Here is a 26590-nt window from a genome sequence, read left to right as displayed (position 1 = left end):
TGGTGACAATTTTCAGATTATACAAAACTATTCAAAATAATTAAGTCCCAGGCAAACTGCAAAGAGTTACAAAGGGATCTCACTAAACTGGGTGACTGGCCAGCCAACAAAATGGCAGATGAAATTCAATGTTGATAAATGCAAAGTAGTGCACATTGGAAAACAATCTCAACTATACACACAAAATGAAGGAGTCTGAATTAGCTGTTACCACTCAAGAAAGAGATCTTGGAGTCATGGATAGTTCTCTGAAAACATCCACTCAATGTGCAGCAGCAGCCAAAAAAGCAAACAGAATGTTGGGAATCATTAAGAAAGGGATAAATAATAAGACAGAAAATATCATATTGCCTCTATATAAATCCATGGTATGTGTACACCTTGAATACTGTGTGCAGATCTGGTTACCCCATCCCAAAAGAGAGAGATTGGAAATGGAAAAGGTACAGAGATGGACAACTAAAATGATTAGGGGTATGAAACAGGAGGAGACATTAAAATGATTGGGAATTTTCAGTTTAGAAAAGAAACGACTAAGGTGGGATACAATAGAGGTCAATCAGCACAGGCTAAGTACACTTCTACTGACCTTTACTCATACAATAAGAACAACATTTCATTTCCCACCCTCCACGCCCCGCATTCAAATGATTTGTAACCCAACCCCAGCCAAAATCTATCACTTGAGCAACACAGCTCTGTTTGCTGGATACCTAGGTACATTAGGTGTGAATGTAAATACAATCTGGTCCTGAAGCCTTTCCCCTCCAGCTCATCACTAGCTATCAGGGAGAGCTCATTTAGAATTTGCTTACAAATCATTATTTGAAATTATTAGGTTGGCCAACATCACCGAAATGAATGCACTGACATTGTCATAAAAAAATAACAGTTGTATAAAGAAGCTAGTCTATGTTCATACTTTTGAAATCTATTATACTTTTTCAGATCTATGTATTTTATCATACACTGTATATGCTTTTAAAGTGTGTATTACTGTTTCAGTTTTAATTCAAATTTCCAAACAGTCACTAAATTGGCATGTTTCAGAGTAGCAGCAGTGTTAATCTGTATCCACAAAAAGAACAGGAGTACTTGTGGCACCTTAGAGACTAACCCTTTATTTGAGCATAAGCTTTTGTGGGCTACAGCCCACTTCATCGGATCCATAGAATGGAACATATAGTGAGGAGATATATATACATACAGAGAACATGAAAAGGTGGGAGTTACCCAACCAACTCAAAGAGGCTAATTAATTAAGATGAGCTATTGTCAGCAGGAGAAAAAAACTTTTGTAGTGATAATCAAGATGACCATTTAAGATAGTTTGACAAGAAGGTGTGAGGATACTTAACATGGGGAAATAGATTCAATGTGTGTAATGGCTCAGCCATTCCCAGTCTCTCTTTAAGCCTAAATTGATTGTATCTAGTTTGCATATTAATTCAAGTTCAGCATTTTCTTGTTGAAATCTGATTTTGAAGCTTTTCTATTGCAAAATTGCCACCTTTAAATCTGTTACTGAATGGCCAGAGAGGTTGAAGTGTTCTCCTACTGGTGTTTGAATGTTATAATTCTTGACGTCAGATTTGTGTCCATTTATTCTTTTGCATAGAGACTGTCCGGTTTGGCCAATGTACATGGCAGAGGGGCATTGCTGACACATGATGGCATATATCACATTGGTCGATGTGCAGGTGAACGAGCTCCTGATGGCATGGCTGATGTGATTAGGTCCTATGATGGTGTCACTTGAATAGATATGTGGACAGAGTTGGCATCGGGCTTTGTTGCAAGGATAGGTTCCTGGGTTAGTGTTTTTGTTCTGTGGTGTGTGGTTGCTGGTGAGTATTTGCTTCAAGTTGTGAGGGCTGTCTGTAAGTGAGGACAAGTCTGTCTCCCAAGATCTGGGAGAGTGAGGGATCATCTTTCAGGATAGGTTGTAGATCTCTGATGATGCGCTGGAGAGATTTTAGTTGAGAGCTGAAGGTAACAGCTTAGTGGCGTTCTGTTATTTTCTATGTTGGGTCTGTCTTGTAGTAGGTGACTTCTGGGTACTCTTCTGGCTCTGTCAATCTATTTTTTCACTTCAGCAGGTGGGTATTGTAGTTGTAAGAACGCTTGATAGAGATCTTGTAGGTGTTTGTCTCTGTCTGAGGGATTGGAGCAAATGCAGTTGTGTCATAAACAGATAGTTAAGGGTTAATGCCTTTTTTACCTGTAAAGGGTTAAGAAGCTCAGTAAACCTGGCTGACACCTGACCAGAGGACCAATAAGGGGACAAGATATTTTCAAATCTTGGTGGGGGGAAGTCATTTGTTTGTGCTTTTTGTGCTGGGGGTTATTCACTCTTGGGACTAAGAGGGACCAGACGTCAATCCAGGCTCTCCAAATCTTTCTGAATCAGTCTCTCATGTTTCAAACTTGTAAGTAATAGCTAGGCAAGGCATGTTAGTCTTATTTTTGTTTTCTCAACTTGGAAATGTTCCTTTTTGCTGATAGGATTTTACCTCTGTTTGCTGTAACTTTGAACCTAAGGCTAGAGGGAGTTCCTCTGGGCTATATGAATCTGATTACCCTGTAAAGTATTTTCCATCCTGATTTTACAGAGATGATTTTTACCTTTCTTTCTTTAATTAAAAGTTTTCTTTTTAAGAGCCTAATTGATTTTTACTTATTTTAAGATCCAAGGGGATTGGATCTGGACTCACCAGGAATTGGTGGGGAAAAGGAGCGGGGGGATGGTTAAATTCTCCTTGTGTTAAGATCCAAGGGGTTGGATCGGTGTTCACTAGGAACTTGGTGAAAAAGCCTCTCAAGGCTGCCAGGGAGGGGAACGTTTTGGGGGGACAGGAAGTGTTCCAGACACTGAAATTTCTGGATGGTGGCAGTATTACCAGATCTAAGCTAGTAATTAAGCTTAGAAGTGTCCTTGCAGGTCCCCACGTCTGTATCGTAAAGTTCAGAGTGGGGGAGGAACCGTGACAAGTTGTATCTTAGAGCTTGGCTGAAAACAGTGGATCATGTGGTGAGCCCAGGATGGAAGCTGGAGACATGTAGGTAAGTAAAGTGGTCAGTGGGTTTCCGGTATAGGGTGGTGTTTATGTGACCATCACTTATTAGCACAGTAGTGTCAAGGAAATAGATCTCTTGTGTGGATTGGTCTAGGCTGAAGTTGATAGTGGGATGGAAATTGTTGAAATCGTGGTGGAATTCCTCAAGGGCTTCTTTTTCATGGTTCCAGATGATGAAGATGTCATCAGTGTGCAGTAGGGGCATTAGGGGACGAGAGCTAAGGAAGCATTGTTATAAGTGAGCCATAAAAATGTTGGCATGCTATGGGCCATGCGGGTACCCGTAGCAGTGCTGCTGACTTGAAGGTGTATGTTGTCTCCAAATGTGAAATAGTTGTGGGTGAGGACAAAGTCGTAAAGTTCAGCCACCAGGTTTGGCATGTAACTGGTTCACAAAACTGGGGGGGGGGTTGGGGAAATTCGGGAAATTCAGGGGAGGTGTAGGGAAATAACTGTGCCGGTACCAAGCAGAACCGACAGGATCTCTCTCTCTCCTCTTCCCAACACATGAGGGACCCCAGGCTCCATAGGGGAGGACCTAGGGAGGAGACCAGCCCAGCTTGCCAGCATCTCCTCTGTTGTTTGTATCAGTAGTGCCTAGGTGCAGGATACGGGCTCATTGTGCTAGATGCTCTACAGACAAGTAACAAAGATGACAGTCCCTGTCTCCTAGAGCTTACACACTAGGTGTCGGACAAGACAGGACAGGTGGACAACACAGACAAAGGCCTTAGTGTAGACAAGCCCTAAAGCTGCTTCTGTTCTAGGAAAGTTGGAATTCATGGTAATGATGGTGGAGGCTAGGAGTGAGGCATTTTTTATCATTGAGACTCAGAGCAGGAGGAGATAACACAACAGTAAAACTTCCCAAACTCTGTCTACAGTACAGCTCCACTGCTGCTACTGCATGTGGAACTGTGCTACGGGAGACGAGTGAATTTTCCTGCTGTAGACAAAGCTTCAGATAAAAGCCACTTTCTCAAGGTCTTGCACATGACTAATCCTTCCCTCTTGGCTATGGAGATTTTGATTGTTTGGTACATAATGGGCCTGATTTCCAGCCAGGCCTTGTCCTGGCTTCCATTTGTGCAAATGTAATTTTGTGCCTCAAATAACTGCACCCTGCATGTTTTTGCCCCTTTTGGGCCAGATTACAAACCCCTTCCCCATGCTGGTGGCAATCCCAGTCATCAAAGCAGTCCCACTGAAGTCACTCAGCTTATTCCAGTGTGTAACTGCTCATCTGATCTGGCTGTTCAGGTAGTTAGAGGATGTCTAATTTGCCCCCACTCTGAATAGCAAAGGGAGGCTGTTTTGAGGCCTGGTTGAAAATCCTGCCCAGTGTGTGTTAATCTGGAGACTCCTGCCTTCCACTGGTATCTCTACATTTACACTTACATGAATAGGTTAATGTGATGTTCTTTAATATGGTGCTCACTACTTCTGTACCATTTAGTGTTTCATCTCCTGCTGCCACCACCTTGTTTTGTTTTAGTTGTTCCTGTTTTGTTTGAATGCATTTCCTTGATGACTTTTGTATTGTTCATAATAATGATACTTAGCACTTTTTGCCTTTAAAGATCTTTACCACCGTGTGTCTCCCGAGGCAAGAATAATGAGGAATTAAGACAGAATTACTGGAAATGATTGCCTGAGTCCAGCCTCAGCAGAGTGTCTGAAACTCATGGCCAGAGTGAGCAGAGATTTAGCTGTAGCCTGCAATATATACAGGCAGCACTATAAGGCAGAAGATGGACTCCTACCTGCAGCACTCTGTGTTGAGGGTTTTTCTTTTGCCTTATTTATATAGGACATCCATTTATTTCTCATTTGTTTTGTTACACCAACAGCCTAAAATGAGTTGCATATCCAAAAGCAATCCATCTGCATACACCCAAATAACTCCACTTGTCATGTTTCTACAGTGAGATGCTGAGCGCCATCAACTCCCCTTCATCTCGATGGGAGTTGAGGGATCAGCACCTTGTAGGATTGAGCCTTCAGTCACTCAGGAAAATGACATGCAGATTATTACTACTTAGATGATCATAATGCACCACAGATGCTAGGATTTTTCCACATAGAATCTTAGAAAATCAGGGTTGGAAGGGACCTCAGGAGGTCATCTAGTCCAACTTCCTGCTCAAAGTAGGACTAATCCCAGATAGATTTTTGCTCCAGATCCCTAAATAGCCCCCTCAAGGATTGAACTCACAACCCTGGCTTTAGCAGGACAATGCGCAAACCACTGAGCTGTCTGTCCCCTCATTTTAGTCCAACCCCCTGCTCAAAGCAGGACCAATCCCCATGTGGAGGATGACCTGGTCCAAGACCATTAACACCATTTTTTCTCATTGATAACTGCTTTGTTTCTCAGCAAATTGTTTTGCAAACACAATCAGTCACATTCCTTGCTGAGGACTCCATGCACCTCAAGAGTGGACTCTCTGTCAATCCATTATGAAATAAACTGTGATCAACCCGGAAGAATCAGAACATTTTTGTGTGTGTTGAAATAACTGTTCCTCCAACCCCACAATCACATATCTCAACAATGGCCAAATGGAAACGTTTGCCCTTGATTAGACCTCAAGGATGCATCAATACAAAATAAACTTGATGCCATTAAACCGACTTAGCAATAAAAGCATGGAAAGTTATCTAAGAAATGCAAAGTACTGTAAGATCAAACTGGATATGAGAAATGACCTATGCAGTCTCTGGGTATGATTGTAGTTTTATGCGACAGATGTTCTACGTGACTTGACAATAAGACATAGGGAACCAAGTCCACATTAATCTTTTATCACTGAAGTTGACAGTCATACCTTCTCTTCCAGCAGGTAACATTGTGCAAACTCTTGTAGCTAGTTCTCCAATGTGGAGGCACTTTTCATCACCACCTTTTTTTTGGAAACAAGCTTGTGTGCCCAAATAAGCAAGGTTTGTACCAGATCTATGTAGAGTCTAATAATTGGATTATTGGGTTCAGTAAGCCCCAGAAATGCTAATTATGGCTCAAGTAATGTGTTTGTTTTTTTGAGGAATTTCCAAGGAGTTTTGAACAGCAGTTCACAATATAAAGTTGCCAACTTAGTGGAGAACAGGCCTGATTAGATACAGTGCCCAGTGCAGTTCTTTGGGAAACTTCTGAAGGGGCTGATTCAAAGCTCTTTGAAGCCAATGACATGGATTGGGCCCTAAATGCTGAAAAATAGGACCTTAGAATGTAAATTCCTTCTTAACCATAAAGTGGTGCTATAATTATAAAACCATTGTGTCTCCAACAGGAATTTTATGCCTGATACCTGCCAGTGCTCCCTCTATTTGCAATATGTTGTGTAGTTGTAGCCATGTCACTCCCAGGATATTAGAGAGACAAGGTGGGTGAGGTAATATCTTTTATTGAACCAATTTCTGTTGGTGAGAGAGAGAAGCTTTCTATAAAGTTTTCAGAGAAGAGTTCTGTGTGGCTCGAAGGCTTGTCTCTCTCACCAGCAGGAATTGGTCCAATAAAAGATATTACCTCATCTGCTTGTCTGTCTGAAATACCCAGACTTTTCTCTTTACTTATCTACTTGTCTGTCTCCCTGAGCGGCTGAGAAATCCCCAAAGGGCCTTCTCTAACGCCACACAGGTACTGCCAACATTCTCTACCCCTCCCAGTTGGGTTTCATACCTCCTCCCTGCAGTACCTTGTACTGTAAGTTCAGTTTGTATCCTGCTTGGTTCATGGGCTCCTTAGAGCACTGCGTATATTGGAATCACTCTCAAAGGCAGGGTATGAACCAATCCTCACGGGAGCTGGAGGCATCCCTTTTACACCACTAACTGGTTACTCTGGACACAGTTGTCTTTGTAAGCAGAAGATGCCACAAATCAGGTCAGCAACAGCCTAACCCAGTAGTTACAAATGTTACACTAGACTTAGAAATGAGACCATTGACCTTAAAAAGTTCCACTTGGTTCAGAGCACCACTGTGGGGGTGCTAGCCCATTAGGGGCCATATGCAGGAATGTTTCCGCCCCCTCATATTAAAACATAATAAAAAGCTAATAGGTGGCCCCTTGAGCTGCCCCTAAAGCACTTGCTTAGTCTGCTTATGCCTAATGTTGGCTCTGGAGCACAGCAGCCTATTTACTCTGCCACACCGACCACGGAGAGCTGAGCATGTCACATGAATATCCCACTCTCCTGAGTAATCTTACTCTTTAAAATCCTCCATGCACCTGGAGTACAAGATGTCCAAGCAGAGGAGAGAGTCAGCAAGGGGGGGCATATGTCATTCTACTGCTTTAACCATTCCCCACAATGGACGGCTGCCTAGTAAGGAGAGCTAACCAGAGCTTGTGTTTCTGATGCCTTTGTGTGTCAGGCAGGGCAATTCTGTACCCTGTGGTGCTTTCTCTGACATGTTAAAACATGCTCTCCTAGGCACACCCATGGCAAATTAGAGAACTCTGTGGATGTGTGTTGCTGAAGGCAGGAAAATGAAGCTGGGTGGTACACTAATAATGAACGTTGAGGATTCTGCTCGAGGGTCCAGCAGGGACAGGGGGTTTAGTCATCATGGCTGACACTAGATGAAAGCATACCAGAGGCTGAGCAGAGCAAAGGAAGGCTGTTAGGACAAAAACTGGATAATGGCGTCTAGAAACAGCTTATTATAAGGATCCTGTAATAATAGATTTTGTATCTATCATAAATACACAGACCTATAAAATAGCTATATATTTATGCAAGTCTGTACACATGCACATAAGACAAGCCCAGTGCATTGTTTTGAATATATGGGAGTAGTGAGCCCAGCATGGAAATTCCTCTGTCACTATACTGCTCAGCAAGGGCTCTTTTGCTGAGATATCCCTTTTGTGCTGTGGCTAAACGAAGTAGTGCTGAATCGATGGTTGCTCCTGGGCTCTGCAGGTCCATACACCTCACTGTGAAGAGTCCATGGGGATGTCACTTTGTGTACAGAGAAGAAAGAATGACAATACTTATATAGCAGAAATGCCTGAATATTTATCACACTAGGCCATGTGCTAAGGGAGGGCTTGAGAGCAGCTGCTGCCTTTCTACCCCCTCCCAGTTATCTGATTCTCAACCACCTTGAGTCAGGATTCGATCTAGGTGTTTTCTTCTTCTTTCTGCTGACTGAAAGATCCTGTGTTTCCAGAATGAATTAATGCTGCTTCTGAATCAGCCAGCAGGTAGAAAGGAGAAACACCGCAGAGCAACAGATCTGTAGCATGTTTCTTTCGTCTGTGTATAGGGACTCTAGGACTGGAAGGGACCTCGAGAGGTCATTGAGTCCAGTCCCCTGCCCTCATGGCAGGACCAAATACTGTCTAGATTATCCCTATTAGACATTTATCTAACCTACTCTTAAATATCTCCAGAGATGGAGATTCCACAACTTCCCTAGGCAATCTATTCCAGTGTTTAACTACCCTGACAGTTAGGAACTTTTTCCTAGTGTCCAACCTAAATCTCCCTTGCTGCAGTTTAAGCCCATTGCTTCTTTTCTATCATTGGAGGCTAAGGTGAACAAGTTTTCTCCCTCCTCCTGATGACACCCTTTTAGATACCTGAAAACTGCTATCATGTCCCCTCTCAGTCTTCTCTTTTCCAAACTAAACAAACCCAATTCCTTCAGCCTTCCTTCACAGGTCATGTTCTCAAGACCTTTAATCATTCTTGTTGCTCTTCTCTGGACCCTCTCCAATTTCTCCACATCTTTCTTGAAATGCGGTGCCCAGAACTGGACACAATATTCCAGCTGAGGCCTAACCAGCGCAGAGTAAAGCGGAAAAATGACTTCTCGTGTCTTGTTTACAACACACCTGTTAATGCATCCCAGAATCACGTTTGCTTTTTTTGCAACAGTATCACACTGTTGACTCATATTAAGCTTGTGGTCTACTATGACCCCTAGATCTCTTTCTGCCATACTCCTTCCTAGACAGTCTCTTCCCATTCTGTATGTGTGAAACTGATTGTTCCTTCCTAGGTGGAGCACTTTGCATTTATCTTTATTGAACTTCATCCTGTTTACCTCAGACCATTTCTCCAATTTGTCCAGATCATTTTGAATTTTGACCCTGTCCTCCAAAGCAGTTGCAATCCCTCCCAGTTTGGTATCGTCCGCAAACTTAATAAGCGTACTTTCTATGCCAACATCTAAATCGTTGATGAAGATATTGAACAGAACCGGTCCCAAAACAGACCCCTGCGGAATCCCACTTGTTATACCTTTCCAGCAGGTTTGGGAGCCATTAACAACTACTCTCTGAGTACGGTTATCCAGCCAGTTATGCACCCACCTTATAGTAGCCCCATCTAAATTGTACTTTCCTAGTTTATCTATAAGAATATCATGCGAGACCGTATCAAATGCCTTACTAAAGTCTAGGTATATCACATCCACTGCTTCTCCCTTATCCACAAGGCTCGTTATCCTATCAAAGAATGCAATCAGATTAGTTTGACACGATTTGTTCTTTACAAATCCATGCAGGCTATTCCCTATCACCTTACCACCTTCCAAGTGTTTGCAGATAATTTCTTTGATTACCTGCTCCATTATCTTCCCTGGCACAGAAGTTAAACTAACTGGTCTGTAGTTTCCTGGGTTGTTTTTATTTCCCTTTTTATAGATGGGCACTATATTTGCCCCCTTCCAGTCTTCTGGAATCTCCCCCGTCTCCCATGATTTCCCAAAGATAATAGCTAGAGGCTCAGATACCTCTTCTATTAACTCCTTGAGTATTCTAGGATGCATTTCATCAGGCCCTAGTGACTTGCAGGCATCTAATTTTTCTAAGTGATTTTTTACTTGCTCTTTTTTTATTTTCTCTTCTAAACCTACCCTCTTCCCGTAAGCATTCACTATACTAGACATTCCTTCAGACTTCTCAGTGAAGACTGAAACAAAGAAGTCATTAAGCATCTCTGCCATTTCCAAGTCTCCTGTTACTGTTTCCCCCTCCTCATTGAGCAGTGGGCCTACCCTGTCCTTGGTCTTCCTCTTGCTTCTAATGTATTGATAAAAAGTCTTCTTGTTTCCCTTTATTCCCATAGCTAGTTTGAGTTCATTTTGTGCCTTTGCTTTTCTAATCTTGCCTCTGCGTTCCTGTGTTATTTGCCTATATTCATCCTTTGTAATCTGACCTAGTTTCCATTTTTATATGACGCCTTTCTATTTTGTAGGTCACGCAAGATCTCGTGGTTAAGCCAAGGTGGTCTTTTGCCACATTTTCTATCTTTCCTAACCATCGGAATAGCTTGCTTTTGGGCCCTTAATAGTGTCCCTTTGAAAAACTGCCAACTTTCTTCAGTTGTTTTTCCCCTCAGTCTTAATTCCCATGGGACCTTACCTATCAGCTCTCTGAGCTTACCAAAATCCGCCTTCCTGAAATCCATTGTCTCTATTCTGCTGTACTCCCTTCTACCCTTCCTTAGAATTGCAAACTCTATGATTTCATGATCACTTTCACCCAAGCTTCCTTCTACTTTCAAACAGACAGAGGACAGAGGATGAAGGAGGAGAGAAAAGGCGTATACAGATTGATACCAGTACAGAGGACAGGAGTAGGGGGCTGGAGGATCAATTTAAAAGATTGAGAGGCCCAAAACTCCACTGATGGGACCATTCCTAAAATGGCGAGGTAGGAAGGAGAGACAGACATCCAGCAGGTTATTTCTGACCAAGGGGAAATGCATGACTGAGTGAGACAGACTGATTAATAAGAGTTCAGTTTTGGGCCCTGTGCACCAGCAATGAGTGCTCTGGCCAGGAAGATATTTACTAGAAGGGGAAAAGTGCATGGAAGTGCCTGTAATACAGAGAGAGCAGTTTCGCTGAGTCAGGCATGCTGTAGCTAGGATGAGCATAGGCGGCAGGTTATATGGGCTCGAGGTGCCCGGGCTCCAGGAATATTCAGGGCTGGGGGCCCTGCCCCAGCAATATTTGGAGCTGGGTCTTTCACCCGGCCCTGCCTGGATTGGGCCTGGGCCCGGGCCCCGGCCCCCGCGCCCGGGCCCCCGCGCCCGGGCCCCGGCCCCCGCGCCCGGGCCCCGGCCCCCGCGCCCGGGCCCTGGCCCCCGCGGGTATCCCCCCACCGTCCCGCCCCACCACGTCCCTGCCTGGAGTGGGTCCCAGCCTCCGCCTTCTACCCCTCCCCCTGCGTCCCTCCTCTGCTGCGTCTTTGCCTGCTCGTGCTGCCAGAGAACTGCTCCTGGCAGAACTGCTGTCTGCTGCCCCAGGGTCCTAGCACCTGCCATCCGCTAATGGCAAGGCAGGCTGCCCTTATCCTGCTCTTCTGCCCTAGCCTTGAGCCTCTCCAATGCCCCAAACCCCTCATTCCCAGCCAGAGCCCTCATCCCTCTGCACCCTAATCCTCTGCCTCAGCCCTGAGCCCCCCCACAGCATGAACCCCTCATTCTCAGCCCCAACCCTCATTCCCCTGCACCCTGAGCCTCTGCCCCAGCTCTGAGCCCCCCCACAGCATGAACCCCTCATTCTCAGCCCCAACCCTCATTCCCCTGCACCCTGAGCCTCTGCCCCAGCTCTGAGCCCCCCCGCATCATGAACCCCTCATCCTCAGCCCCAACCCTCATTCCCCTGCAGTCTGATCCTCTGCCCCAGCGTGCACCACCTCCCCCTTACTACACCCCCATCCCCAGCCGACCCTGCACCCAAACTCCATCCCAAAGCCTGCACCCCTCACTCCCTCCTGCACACCCACCCCCTGCTCCAGCCCAGAGCCTGCACCCAGCACCCAAACTCCCTCCCAGAGCCTGCACCCCTCACCCCTTCCTACACCCCTATCACCAGCCCAGAGCCTGCACCCAAACTCCGTCCGAAAGCCTGCAGCCTTCACCCCCTCCTGCACGCTCACCCCCTGCCCCAGCCCAGAGCCTGCACCCAGCACCCAAACTCCCTCCCAGAGCCTGCACCCCTCACCCCTTCCTACACCCCCATCACCAGCCCAGAGCCTGCACCCAAACTCCGTCCCAAAGCCTGCAGCCTTCACCCCCTCCTGCACGCTCACCCCCTGCCCCAGCCCAGAATCTGCACCCAGCACCCAAACTCCTTCCCAAAGCCTGCACCCCTCCTGCACCCTAATCCCCAGCCCAGGACCTGCACCCCAGACCTCCCCCCTGAAACCCCACCCAGAGCCTTAGGCAGGTGGAGGCGGAGTTTGAGGGGGCGGAGATGGGGGGGCGGGTTCTGGGCAAAATTTCTACAAACTTGCCTCCCATGAGGATGAGAGAGATGGTCAGCACCAAGGGATTCATCTCAAGGGGTTTGGATTGTAGACTTGTAGTGTAAGAGGTTGAAGAGGGTTGTACATAGCTTGTATAACGCAAACAGGACATAAAAGTGCAAGGAGAAGGAACGACTTCTTCCAGTGCATCCTTACAAATGCTAGGGCATCACAGGGACTAGATAGGAAGAACTCATGAGGATGTTGCAGAAAGACATTCATGAGTGTGATTCGGTAGCAGTTACAGAAATATGGGATGATTCCTGTGACAGTGGGATGATTCCTGTGACAGTGGGAAAGTGGGATGATTCCTGTGACAGTTGTATCAGCAAAGGGAGACATTCTGTACAGGAAGGAGACAGGAGGAGAGACAGCTATGGGTGTTACACCAAGGACTCATATACAAGTAAGGAAATATATATAGAAAATAAAAAAGCCATCTCCAGAAGACGGGGAATTTACACACTGTTTTCTGGAGGAGGACTAATTTGATAGTTTACAAGGGCCAGGCCAAGCTATGGCTGGGCCAACAGTCATACTGGAGATCTGAAACAACCATTTTAGGATCAGCCTGATCCGACCCAACCCAGCAACTATTCTGTTACAACATAAGATCACAATGAGTGATGTCATCATGCTGTGCTGCCAGCCTGCAACAGCTTGTTCTTCAGCAGGAGACCATTCCCGGAGTGCAACTGGAAGATGATGTCTGGGTGCAGGGGAATGCCAGCTTTATCCAGAACACACATGCCTTCATTGCACAGGGGTTGCAGTGGCCGTCAGCACACAGGAGGTTAATAGCCTTTGGCTGCTATTTTCTGCAAGGTTGTAAATAGTGTAAGATTTGACTATTACATGAGTTTGTATTTAAAGTACCAAAGAATGTTTAGGGAAGCTCTGGATATGTTCCAAAAGACACAGTCACCTTTGCACCCCTCCCTTCCAGAGCTGTACCCAATACAGCTTGGATGCAGTCCAGGCTCTGGGCCCTTGAGATTGATGTAAGCATTACAGTAGGCATCCTGGGTTCATAAATCCTGCCAGATAAACTCAATTGCTTTTTGGATAGAATTATAACATTAAAGGGCAAAGGAAATGGAGTGGTTGTAAAGACAGCTACTGACTCCTGTTGCAACCTTTTATATCTCTCAGCTCCATCGTCCAGGCGGTAGCAACGTTGGCTTGCTGCCCAAGCAGACACTTAGCCCCTCTCAACTGCAGGATTTGCAAACAGAGCCCTGTGGACACAGACACACAACCCTAGTTACAAGCCTTATTTTCAATTACCATTCTAAATCCAGGACTCCTATCTCTCTCTGGGGTGCACTGTTTTCCCCCCTTCTTTCTTCCAAATAATCTCATAGTAAGTAATCTCCTTGCATCTCTGCAATCATTATTCCTTCTCAGACTATCTCCCCCCTCCCCAAGTTCCACATCCTTCTCTGTACTGATCATGCTGACTGCGATGAGCCAGGTTTCCCCCAGCTACAATATTTTACACCCTTCTGGGGCAATGTTCTCTTACTGATAGCATTGCGCTTAGTACCAATATCTTATCCTAGTCTTAAATGTATCTGTGGGTTCCCTTGACACCCATACCTCAGTTATATCATCTAGAATACAAACATGATAAGGACTATCAATGCTGATGCCCAGAGCATGTGGTGACCACCAGGGATAGTCAGGAAAAAATGTTCCTCCCTGGAATCATATTGCAGACAGCTACATTGTAGGTGTTTTATGCCTTTCTCTGAAGAGTCGGGCCTGGAGACAGGATAAAGGAGTAGATGGCACTATTGATCTGGTCTGGGATGGTGATGCCTATGTCACCATATCTTTTTGCCTAATCTGGGAAGTAGTGCTTTGTGTCTAGACCAAATTTCATTGCACTGCAACCCCCTTCTGACAACAAAAATTACTACACGACCCTTGAAATGGGGACTGAAGACCAAACCCCTCCACCCCAGGCAGGGGAGCCAAAGTGGGAGCCTAAGCCCCGCCCCACTAGGTTGAAGGGCAAAGTCAAAGCTTGAGGGCTTCTGCCCTGGGCCGGTGGGAGCTGTAACCTGAACCCCGCCGCCCAAGGCTGAAGCCCTCAGGTTTCAGCTCCAACTCTGGGCGGTGGGGCTCAGACTTTTGGCTTCAGCCCCAGGTCCCAGCAAGCCTAATGCCAGCCCTGGTGACCCTATTAAAACAGAATCACAACCCACTTTGGGGTCCTGACCAACAGTTTGAGAACTGCTGGTCTAGAGTGTTGGGAGAAACATCCCAAGGAACTGGAATCCTTTCTTGGAGGCAACCGAATTGATTGAAGGTGAATAGAGTTGGCCCATATGTTTATGCTGCAATAAAAGACTTGTGGCACAGCCATGGTGGGCCCAGATCAGCTGGCTCAAGTTCACAGGACTTGATCTGCAGGGCCATAAAACTGCAGTTTAGATGTTCAGGCTTGTGATCCCATGGATGGGTGGGGCACTAGATGCTTTTTCTAGTACTTAAGGCTTTTTGTTCTTGGCTCTTGTCCTTTTCCCTGTATCTCCTTACCCATTAGCTAGGGAGAGGGAATGGTAACACCTTTGCTTGGTACAGCATGATGTAGTTGGTTCAATTTTGCTGCTTTTGTTCTGTCTCAACGTGTTCACTTGAATGTTTGGTTTTCACAGGCCCGCAAGGCAAAGCGGCAGATTGATTTCTGGGGGGACTGGGGAGAATGGAGCAGGTGCAGTCGGAGCTGTGGTGGGGGCATCAGCTTTCGGCAGCGACGCTGCTACTCGCAAAGGTGAGGGCTCTCTCTCTTTATATTACCGTGCTCTTTCTCCTCCCATAAGAGGCATCACCAGGTAGCTCAGGGTAGCTTTCTAATTTCTCTTGGTGGACTGAGCTGTCAATCACCTACCAAAGAAAGTTTGACCTGTCACTCTTATTCCCTGCATGGAAATAAGGCTAAATCTGTTTTCTGGAAGGCATCTCTAATAAGCAGCTCTCCCCCAAAAGAGTTCATTTAGAGATGAAGTAGAATCTAGTGTATATAAATAAGATGAAACTGAGAGGCAGAGTTTGGCTCCAGAATGGGGCCAGATCCCCAGCAAGTGTAAATCAGCATTGCTCCATTAGCCTCAATAGAGCTTCAACAATTTACACCAGCCTAGGAGCTGACCTTAGGTTTCTTTTATTAGGGTTTAGAGTGTGGCTTCAAAGCTGAACAAGGCTAAAATTTGATTTTGGTGATGCCAAAATTGCATCAGCTTTTCTGTCAAAATTTCAGCCCAAATATCTTAGATCTTGAGAAACCAGCTGTTGCCACTGGATCCAGAAAATAGGCCTTTTCCAGTTTTCAGCCCTAGACACAGCTAAAATTATGGTGGTGGGTTCAGATCCAGGGGAACAAATCCAAACTGACCCACATTCAAGGTGGATTGAGTGGGGTTCTTATCTGAGGTTACAGTTTGGGGCCATCTCTAATATATAATGGAGTCACAGTAAAAACTCTATTATATAGGAAGCTTTTCACATAGTTTTTGTTACAAACCTGATGGAGATTTTCCTCTAACTTTCTGAACAGGCTGGGCTCGCTTCAGCCTGAAAAGCCCATGCTAGAGGAGAATGGCATTGTTGGAAAGTTTGAGGTTAATTGGACAAGAAAAGTTGTGTTTGGGGCACAAGTTTGATATGGCAAAATGGTGTCTTTCTGGCCAGGATTATGGTGCCCTGTGGGGGAAACGTGCACACCACTGTGCCTATCATTCTCCTGCAGGCAGAAAGCCATCTCCGTGCTAAGATCTTTCAGACCAGAGCTGGTGGGAAATTTTCCATTGGAATGATTTTTGATGACACGATGTTAACAGTGCCTAAGATATGTCCACATGACAGCTTCCTTGGTGAGGCAGCACTTAATGGGAATCATGGGTGTGAATTATCTGGCCAGACAAGGGAAACCCCTTCCTGCAAAATTTTCTTTTCAAATTTCCAAAAAAAATTTCATCTCAAATTGGGACAAAGTCAAAAACACTCCCCCCTTACCCCCACCCCCACCCCCCAAGGAAGGGATTCCCAGAAAAATTCTGATTGTCCATCAGGAAAATTAAAACAACCTCTCTGCCAAAGAGGTTCTTGTAAGTTTCATTTTCTGCTTCAGGGAAAAAGTAAAATTGACAAGAGCCTTCCAGGCAGGCTGTTGGTGGCTGAGTGCCCAGGTGTTCCTTTTTCCCAGTGCTCAGCCTTCCTGCCACCTGCCTCACCTGGCTGTGTCTCTGGTGGGGAAGCTGAGCTGCCCTGGTTATCTTCTCCCTACTGTCTGGCTGCCAGAGAGAGGAGGTGGTGAGGCTATGAGCCAGGAAGTCAGAGAACAGGGGCACTTGGCCTCTGGCAGCCTCAGTCAGATTCTCTTAGATTAAATCCTTCAGTTCTCCCCAAATGGAATTGTTCTGGAAATCCCTTCCCATGAATAACTTTGCATTTTTGATACTGGGACAATTTTTCCCCCAAAAAATGTGATTTTTCACAGGAGGGGATTTCTTTTTTCTGGCTGCTATTTCAGACCCATGTGTAGACGTGCAGACTTACCCCTGCAGCATCTCCTGCTGGTCTGTTCCAGGAATTAGCTCATTCCAGCTCTAGAGCACCTTCTGCAGGCCAGTGATCCGCCTGTCCTCTGGCCCCCATGTCTCTCCCTGGACCCAGTGCCCTTTATTCCCACCTTGCCTCAGTATGTGGCTACTGCCTGTCATTGTCTATCCCCCATGCCCTGGGGCAGACTGCAGTATCAGCCTACTCATCACTGGCAAGGAGGGTTTGGACCTGCTGCCTTCGCCTACTTCTGGGCTGCCCTCTGCAACCTCCAATACCTGTTAGTCCAATGCTAGGCCGCAGCCTGGAGCTCCCTGGCTCCTCAGCCTTTCCCCAGCCCTGCTTCACTCAGGTACCCTGTGTCCGGCTTCCTGCAGCCAGGCCCTTCTCCCTTTACAGGCAGAGGGAGACTTTGGGCTTCTGGCTCACAGCCTCTTATAGAGGCCATCTGGGCCTGACTGGGGCATGGTCACAGCTGAGCCTACTTTCCCCAATCAGCCCAGGCTTCTTGCCCCAGCCACAGCCCTCTCCTGGGCTGTTTTAAGCCCTTCAGGGCAGGTGCAGGGGACCACCCTGTTACACCATGATTCCCAACAGGTGCTGTTCTACCAGCAGAAGCCATAAGGTAACAGTGCCTGAACAATGGTCAACATTGTTCTCCCTTCGGCTCCTCAATCTCCTTTTAAAATAGGCTTTTTATAAGAGTTCTGATTATTCTGCAATATTTCAAAAAAAACAAAATCTCCAAGCATACCTCTTCCCTTTGCTTCATGATCTGGCCTGTCTCGCTCTGTGTTGACTCAGCATTCCTGGAGACCCGCCTTGCTGTGTCACAAGTGTTGAGATGACAGACCGAGAGAGTAGGAGGAGGGGTACAACCAGTGGTAAATTAGCCACTGGGCCAATGGTCCGTGTCCAGAGGCCCTGGCCAATATGGGGGCCCCCCAGAAAAATGGGTACCCCCACATCCTGACCTGCTTCACCTGCCTGCCAGGTGGGCACAGGGGCTTGCCCCACTCCACCTGCCCAGCACTCCTGGGAAGTGAGGTCAGGATGTGAGGACTTGCCCTGCTCTGCCCACCTGGAGCTCCTGCTGGGGAGCTGGGGATGCCCCCATGCCCAGACCCTGCTCCCCGGCAGGAGTGCCAGGTGTGGGGGGTTAGGGCAGGGCAAGCGCCTGCACCCCAACCCCATTTCTCTAGCAGGAGGGCTGGGGGGGCAGGGTTGGGGAACTGCAGGGTTGGGGGTGGAGAGAGGCCTCCACTTGCTCAGGCCCAGGACCCCACAAATCCCTAATCCACCTCTGGGTACAACAGATGGCTTTTTCAAATCCAATTTCTCCCTGGATATGAACTTGTCAGGCATTGAGCTGTATCCCTCTCATTTTAAAGAGTCAGCAATAGAATCAGGGAAGATGGTTACCTCCCTTCCCTTTGGCCATTCTGTTCTTCCAGCTAATGAGTCCCATAACAGGAGGAATGTGAATGGCAAGGTAGTTTGAAGTGTGCGCACACACTGACTTCATATCCATTGCCACTCCACCCACTCTTCCTACTCACCCCCAGGTAGACATGCTGTATCACACAGGTGCTGTTAGAGACATCAAGCTTTGTGTTAATAAAAAGCCTAACAAAGAATTAAAAAAAACTGCCTGCACTAATTGGTGGGGAAAAAATGTTGCCCCCAGAAAATTTAAAAACCACCCTGTGACAATACATAGTGTATATACTACCTGTATCTATAACAAGATTACAGCAAGAGAATGTGCTGAAAGATGCCAGGTTCAGTACTGTAGGAAAGAAATGGGCTTTCTTAAGTTGTTAGCTCTTTGGGACAGGGAACGTGTCTTAGTGCTGCATGCCGTGTGCTGATAAATTCACTGTGTTACCTGGGAGATTATTAATAAGTAGCAATTAGGATGATATTTACAATCTCTTCAGAACTACTTCACGTTGTTTCTCTGTCTTTCAGGACAGATGGTGGGTCTAACTGTATTGGACCAACTCGAAACTATCACTTGTGCAATATTCAGGTACAGTGCTCAGTATATTCTCTCCCTGCTGCTTCCTCTCCTGAAGGAGCTTAATTTTCTTCAGAAGCCATGTGCTGAGCCCACTCAGTGCCAATGGGATTCTTCTCCTCCCAGGAGCATCAGAGCCAGTATTGCTGGTGAACACTGTTTGCTTGGGGACGCTCACAGGTGACTAGGCCCCAGGCTAGAATTTGTGCCCTTGTGCAATAGATTCTGGGCACATACCAACTCTGTTTGGTGATTGGAGCATGTAGCTATTAATGTAATTACAACTATCTCACCCTCAGTTTTCTGAAAACCCTAGTATCTGCTCACTACACTGAGAATTCCTTCTACTATCCAGAGCCTATTCAGAGATTCCCAACACATACAGAGCATCAAGGTTGCATTTGAGAGACTGTGGGGAGCAGAGAGAGCAGGAAGACAATATGAGAAAAGGTTTAGGGCTCTGGGTCTGAATTATTTGACTATGAGACGGGTCTGGTTTATTATGGACAATGCCATGGAAAGAAATCAGGGAGCACTCATGCTGTTGATGTTCATGGTTATAGCTTGGTAGCCATCCAAAGACCTTCTCTCTGGGAAGAGGCAGTTCCCTAATCACCTGCTTTAAGAGAAGAATGAAGCTGGCCTGACCTGGAGACAGCTTAATGCACTGTCATGTGTCAGAGCTGCATTCAGGAGTGACTTTGTCATTGCCAGTCTGTGAGGAAACTGTGAGGAACACACCCCAGTGAGATCCTTTCCTTTACCTCCCTCCTGCCTGTGAAAACGTTATGCGACTGGGTCCTCTCTTCCCCCACAGAGCTGCCCTGAGGGCTCCAGAGACTTCCGAGCAGAACAGTGTGCTGAGTTTGATGGGACAGAGTTCCAAGGAAAGAGATACAAGTGGCTGCCTTATTATGGAGGTAATGAATACAAGGTTTTAAACTTGTTTGATTTGGGGGTATTTGGCTTTTCCTGAAAGTAGGGGGTCTCTGTCTGGAAAGAGTCCTAAATGCATAGGTGTCTGTCCGGAGGGGTCCTCTTCTGGAACAGCTATAGATATCTGTTGGAATGGATCATCTTCCAGAACAATTGCATAAGATCTCTGGCAAGGGCTGCCTTCAAGGCACAGAAATCTATAGCTCCAGCAGCTGTTCAACACCTTTGATAATCAGGCAAAAGGTATCTCAGATTGGATCCCCCAAAATCAAAGCTCTTCATGTTCGCTGCCAAAAATCTTGCTACATGTGGTTTGCTCAAGGACACTCAGAGAACCAAGTGCAGAGGCAGGAATAGAAATCAGAAGTCCTAGCTCTCTGCTCTACCCACTGGACTCTACTGTCTTCCATATTCACCCAGCCAGCTCTGAGTTATTGGGTTTTTTTAAGCTTACTTGAAGAATTTCATTCTTTGTTGATATGTTACTGCTGTTCTTCTGTCTTAACATTTGTTCTCTGAAAAGCCTCTTACTACATGGGAATGCATTCTGCAGGAACCAGTCATTAATGTTAATAGCAATCCACTCCTCAGGGCTTAATCCTACATTTCAGGTTCAGGCTCATGGTGTGTTTGTAAGGTATTAACCATGTCACATGACACCTGCTATTTTCTTTCCTTCCAGCTCCCAATAAATGCGAGTTAAACTGTATTCCCAAGGGAGAGAACTTCTACTACAGGCACAAGGAAGCAGTGACTGATGGGACACCCTGTGAGCCAGGCAAATGGGATGTTTGTGTCGAGGGGGTCTGCCAAGTAAGTCATCCTACCACCTCATCCCTTTTCTGTGAGAGTGGGTGTATGTCAGTCTTCTTGGCATTTCCCTTTGTCCTATCCAGCACTTCCCAAACAATGCCCTTGTCACCCAACAACACAGCAAATGCATTTGGTTTCTAGGGAACTGAAGGAAGAGTGGGGAGCATGTATATACATTTCTGTGGACTCCTGGGGAGAGTTAACCACCAGCCCAGTCACCCACCCTTTCTACTGCACCCCGGAGCTATCTAGTTTATCCTCCTCCTAGTGATCAGTCTAGGCCCTGGCCTTTTCTTTCTCCATCCTACCCCATGCTCTGGTTTTGGTTTCAGCACATTAATACCATTGTTTTCTGACAGGCTGTCAGCTGTGACAACATGCTCAATTCTGCCAAGAAGGAAGATAAGTGCCTGCAGTGTGGAGGGGATGGCAGGGCCTGTTACGAGGTGAAGGGTACTTTTGATGTGCTCAGCCTCCCCAAAGGTACAGTAGTAGTGGATTTTCTAGAAGGGTGAACAGGGGAGAAGTACAGAGTAAGCCTAGCCTCATTTTGACCCTTTGCATGAAGCTGGTGGATTTATCTGCTCTTTCTGTTTACTGGAGCCATTAGACCAGTGCACTCACCCAACCCACCCATACAGCAGGCTAGAGCTAGAAAATATAGTAATCACCTCTATGTGGGGGTCCCCTCCTATTTCCCACTGCAGCCCTAAGGTTCTCCTGCTCCCTCTCTCTTGTAGATGCCACAACTCTTCTAGACTAGAGACACTCCATTAAACTATCCCTCAGAGCATGCCTGCTGGAAGTGCTCTTTGCAATGGAGCTGGTTACCCAAGGTCTGCAGAACCTTTCAAAGGAGTGGGAGACTGAGACCAGGACTTGGAACCTGGCTCTCCCACATTTGTCTGGCTCTGAACTACTTCTTCAGCCTAATGATTGCACTGGGATGAATCTTTTTCTGTGGAGTTGTAATCTGATGTATTTTGAAATGTCAGAGATAGGAAACACTGAAAAGTAGGGTTTATAATGGAAGCCCAAACAGGCCCCTTCCCATATTGTTTTCAGGGTGCGATGCTCTGATAACGTAGCTCTCCGATGTATTTTAGCCATGAAGTGGGTGGACTAAACCATGAGTGAAACAAATCTGGGTGCAGCCATTCTAAAATCAATGAAGCTGCAACAACTGGATTGAGTTATTTCCAGTTATCTCCAAACTCATCCATGCAGCCACTAGTGCAGTTGGGCACAGCTCCCACACGCATAGGTGAGCCTCTCACATCCTCCATCACAGTCTGTCAGTACCTTGACCAACTTCCTTCATTTTCTTCAGGTTACAATCAAATCTTCATCATTCCCATGGGAGCCACAAGCCTCCGCATTAAGGAAGTTATGCCCAGCAGGAACTTCCTGGGTAAGACAGACATTGTAATGAATGTATTACGACACCAGAAAAATGGACTCAAGCCACAAAATTCTATTCTGACTTTCAAACACACGGGAGTTCAGGGGCATGTGGGGCTGAAGCTTGGGCCTGCCCCCTGCAAAGGGAGGAGCTGGGCACAAAGTTCAATTCTAAATCCAGGTTTGGATATTGAACACCATTGGAGAACTAGGGGTGCTCAGACCTGGGACTCGGACTTGGCCCAGCACCACTACTGTGACTCTACATATGTGAGGATAAAAAGACCAAGCCCTATTTAAACCTTCTGCCTGGAACTTCTAAGAGTCTGGCAAACATGGCAAAGTTTGGGTTGGGATTTATCTGTTTGCCACAAAGCTTGGTAAAGTCAAATCCAAACTTCTGCCACCTCTGCTTTCGGGATGGGCTCTCAGCACACAGGCCTCTTCTGGGCTGGCCAGTTCCTTGTACATTAGGCCCTATCTTCCCTATGTTCTATGGATGGACTCCTGACATGCTTTTGTACAGTACAAACATGGCAGGGTTTTCATTATGGTGTCAAAATGTTCTATGCCACATTGCAACACAAACACCTTTGCCTACCAAACAGAACATGCAATAATCAGATGAGGAATGGAAAGTACGGCAAGGGCTGGAATGGAATCTGTGGCAAAAAGTTGGACCATGCAGTGAAAAAGGCTCACAGTGCAGAAAAGCAGAGAGCCTGAGCAAGACAGTAGGGAGCATCAGTGGGGCTAGAATGTTGTCACAGGATAATGGTTTCCTACAGGGACTTGATTTGACTTGGCATTTATTGAAAACAAACACCGAAGGGAAACACAGCTGTTTATCTCCAATGCAGAAGGTACTGAACACAAGAGGGCATTCGTTTCCCGTGAGTTACCATGTTTGATGCACCTGTTGCCACTGTCTAATGGACACTGGTATGTTAGCCCAGCAGTTACTCTCAGCTTTTAGGAAGGCTGTGGTGCTTGTGTGAGGAAGCTGGGTTTCAAGCTGTTGAACTGAGGGCTTTGTGAGTTGCTGATGTCCTGTGAGATCTAGAGCAGAGTGTAAAGCCATGTTATATGGCATCTGGTTGAAGTGGTGTCAGCGTATCATGTGAATAGTGGATCTTCCAAATCATTCATCCCCCACCTCCTCTCTTTTGCCCTGTGGCTTTGTCCAGCCATCAAGAATGTGCAGGGGGAATATTATCTGAATGGGCACTGGACGATTGACTTCAGCCGAGACCTGCATATCGCTAGCACAGTTGTGCACTACGATAGAGGCTCTGAAGGGGACCTGGCCCCTGAGCTGCTTCACTCCAGGGGTCCCACCACTGAGCCCTTAGTCATTGAGGTAAGCAGCTGTGTTTATCCTCTCTTAATATCGTCCTGCTCTGTTTGTAGGTCTTGGGCTGCACGTCACATTTTGCAGAGATGATCTGCTTGGTTTCTACAGGATAATGTCAGAAGATGACAGGGGAGGTGATACACCTATACTGAGCCCAGTGAGCAGGGAGATCACCAGGGCCAGCCTTATGATCTGTGGGGCCTTCCCCTGTAAGAAGGGGAACTATCAAGCCATGTTCACACCACTGTCTGCTCTGGTTCTGTTGCCAGAGAGGCAGCAGGAGGAGACCTGCTTGTGACTAGCTGTCTCTTCTTTCTGGTCAAGAAGCTAAAGAAAATAATAGGGGAAGCTCATGATTTAAAGATCTGGTATAGGATGGGGGCACCCAAATAGCTATTCATTATGCTTATGCGTAAGGCCAGCCCAGAATACCCCCTGCTGCCTATTAGAGGATCAGCACAATCAACCAGCTCTGAGAAAGATGCATGCTCTCTCTTCACTGGAAAAAGTGCTCTAAGTCTTATTAGAGTCTAAGATGTATTAGGGAGGAAACAAAGCACAGAAAATAAATGGCCAATGAACAGGGGGGTGCAGGGAGCAGAAGGGGGAGTTTACCTTGCATGGATCCTGAGGTAAGGACGGGAAGCGTGGCCAGGAGAGAGAGAAAATACTGTTTTGTTTTCTGGCTCTTACTTCGTTCTCTTTCCTTTGCAGCTCATCAGCCAGGAGCCAAACCAGGGGGTGCAGTATGAATACTACCTGCCCATGCAAGGGTACAGCTCGGGCTACAGCTGGAGCTACGGCTCTTGGAGTGATTGCAGCTCAGAGTGTGGCGGAGGTGAGAGGGCTGGGGGCACCCTCACCAGTGGCAGACAGTACCCAATGCACAGCCAGTATCCAAAAGGGAAGACACTATGTACTGCCATCTGAAAAGCTGTCAGCGGTCCCTTCCCCAGGGCTGTCCCACAGAGAGATTAAGGAGCATTGGCAGCTGCAGTAGGCTACGAAGGGTCTGTGAATCAGAGGCCAGGCTGGGGGTCACTTCAGGATTGTTCCCTACTTTCTGTTTTCAATGCTTTGTCCAGTCTAGTTTTCTATGTCCTGAGTGATGGTGCTCCCACTGCTTCCCTTGGGGACAGTTTTCGAGACCAATAGATCTCTTTGCCAAGGATTTCTTTCTGACAGGCAGCCTAAGTTTTCTTTGGTTTAACTTCAGCCCTTTACACACAGTTTTGCCCGCTCGAGCCACCCAAAACACATCCTCACCAAGCCCAGCTCCTTGCTGCTCCACCCCCATGTGACTCAGCCTGCCACCGCTAGTGCCTCCATATGGAGCATCCATCCAGCAGAGAGGCTTCCAGAGCTCCCCTGTGGTCACGCTATGTACACATTAACACACTCGTGGATTCTCAATGAAAACCAGTTTCACAGTATGCTGAGCTCCTGCCTGCCCTTTCTCACCTTCTTTGCTAGTGGCTGCTGCAGTGACTTACCACTCTTGTCCATAATATGAGTTCAAGGATGCCTCTGTAGAAGGTGACATCACCTCACCTGCTGTTATAATCCTGGAATAGGGATGCAGAGTTGCCCCTTTCCCCAGGGGCTGATCCACTTTCATCCTGGCTTAAACCCAGCCTTATTGGGCTGACCCTCAGCTCTGCTATTGTAACAAGTCCATGTGTTGCAGAAAACAGACACAATTACTAGATAAATTATGTTTGGCCGGGAATACCACTCAGGAGCCAGGATTAGAATCCTGGTTCTTCAACTTCCAAAACACCGGGCACCGCCACCTGAGCTAAAGGAAAATTCCTTCTGGCTCTCTCTTACCCTTCCAGTGGGCCCAGCCGCTATCTAGGGTAGGTACTTCTACAGCATCTTTCACCAGAGTATTTGAGCACCTCACAATTGTTCGTGTGTTTATCCTCCCAACACCACCCTGGAGTAGGATAATACTAAGATCCACATTTTACAGTTGGGGAGCTGAGACACAGAGAGTCCATGGAGAAGCAGGGAATTGAACCCAGGTCTCTCAGGTCCTAGGCTACTGCCCTAACCACTGGACAATTTATGGGGGAACAGATTATATAGAGACTCCTGGAGGTGCACCTGGCCCAGTTCTCTCGGCAGCCTGCAGATGCTGTGAGGGCTCCAGACTACCTCAGAAATGTGCCATTCCCCAAACCATTGCATTTAAATCCCTTTTATGGAGGGGCCACTTTGACCAGAATATTCTTTTCCTCTTCTCCTTTAGGTTACCAATCACGCCTGGTGTTCTGCACCATAGACAATGAAGCCTATCCAGACTATATGTGCAGGGACAAACCAAAGCCAGCCAATAACCGGACATGTGGTCTTCAAGCCTGTCCTCAGACAAAACGGTGAGACTTTCTTTTTCCACCTCTCTGGATTCTTCAACCCCTTTGTGAAGTATATTGAGAACCAGGAAAAAGAATGCTGATTGCCTTCAGCTTCCCCCACTGCCGGCCCAGTCTGGAGCTGATGAAAAACACATACACTTCACGTGTCAGTGGAAACAGATGTCTCTAGAGCACCCAGGGGTAGGTGATACCTGAGCTGTGACTGGCAGAACAGTGGTCAATGGAATTTAGTGCCTTAGTCACTTTAGAAAGTGGGATATAGGCTGCTAAGTTACTTAGGCTATGTCTACACTACTGTGGTAAGTCGACCTACGCTACGCAACTCCAACTACATGAATAACTTAGGTCTGTACCACAAGGGGTCGATGGGAGAAAATCTTTTGTCAACTTACCTTACTCTTCTCATTGGGGGTAGAGTACAGGGGTCGACTGGAGAGCGATCTGCTGTTGATTTGGCGGGTCTTTGTTTGACCCGCTAAATTGATCTCCGTGGATCACTCTCAGAGCGTCAATCTGGCTGTAGTGTAGAAGTAGCCTTAGGCACTTTTGAAATGTTTTATCCAAGATGTGAGAATGGATTTCTGTGCCCATAAGGAATGGATCTACATGGCCTGAGTCTGTGTCCAAAACCAGGGGCTCTCACTTTGCCTAGATAGAGTTGCTGGAGATATTATCCTAGCCGAAGTAGGGGAAGGAGAAGGATTCATTAGTGTTCATTCTTCCCTTCACTTAGAGCTGCAAATATAAGAGCGAAGGGAGTTAACTTGCTGCA

At 46.6% G+C, this 26590-nt stretch overlaps 1 protein-coding gene across 1 annotated transcript in view; it reads left to right on the top strand.

Annotated features, from left to right (window-relative positions):
• The window catches only part of PAPLN (papilin, proteoglycan like sulfated glycoprotein), an 82195-nt gene that overhangs the window by 13454 nt on the left and 42151 nt on the right, over positions 1 to 26590 (top strand). The window contains exons 3-11 of the mRNA XM_030559631.1: positions 15011 to 15126; positions 18885 to 18945; positions 19751 to 19853; positions 20552 to 20682; positions 21042 to 21165; positions 22013 to 22093; positions 23271 to 23443; positions 24152 to 24275; positions 25692 to 25818. Coding sequence (XP_030415491.1) covers positions 15011 to 15126; positions 18885 to 18945; positions 19751 to 19853; positions 20552 to 20682; positions 21042 to 21165; positions 22013 to 22093; positions 23271 to 23443; positions 24152 to 24275; positions 25692 to 25818 — 1040 coding nt within the window. The remainder of the gene's footprint in view (positions 1 to 15010; positions 15127 to 18884; positions 18946 to 19750; positions 19854 to 20551; positions 20683 to 21041; positions 21166 to 22012; positions 22094 to 23270; positions 23444 to 24151; positions 24276 to 25691; positions 25819 to 26590) is intronic.

This window comes from Gopherus evgoodei, chromosome 4 (genome assembly GCF_007399415.2).
Source record: "Gopherus evgoodei ecotype Sinaloan lineage chromosome 4, rGopEvg1_v1.p, whole genome shotgun sequence".
NCBI classification, from domain to species: Eukaryota; Metazoa; Chordata; order Testudines; family Testudinidae; genus Gopherus; species Gopherus evgoodei.
Note: the sequence above shows the minus strand (reverse complement) of the source record. Positions and strands in the feature narration are given on the sequence as shown.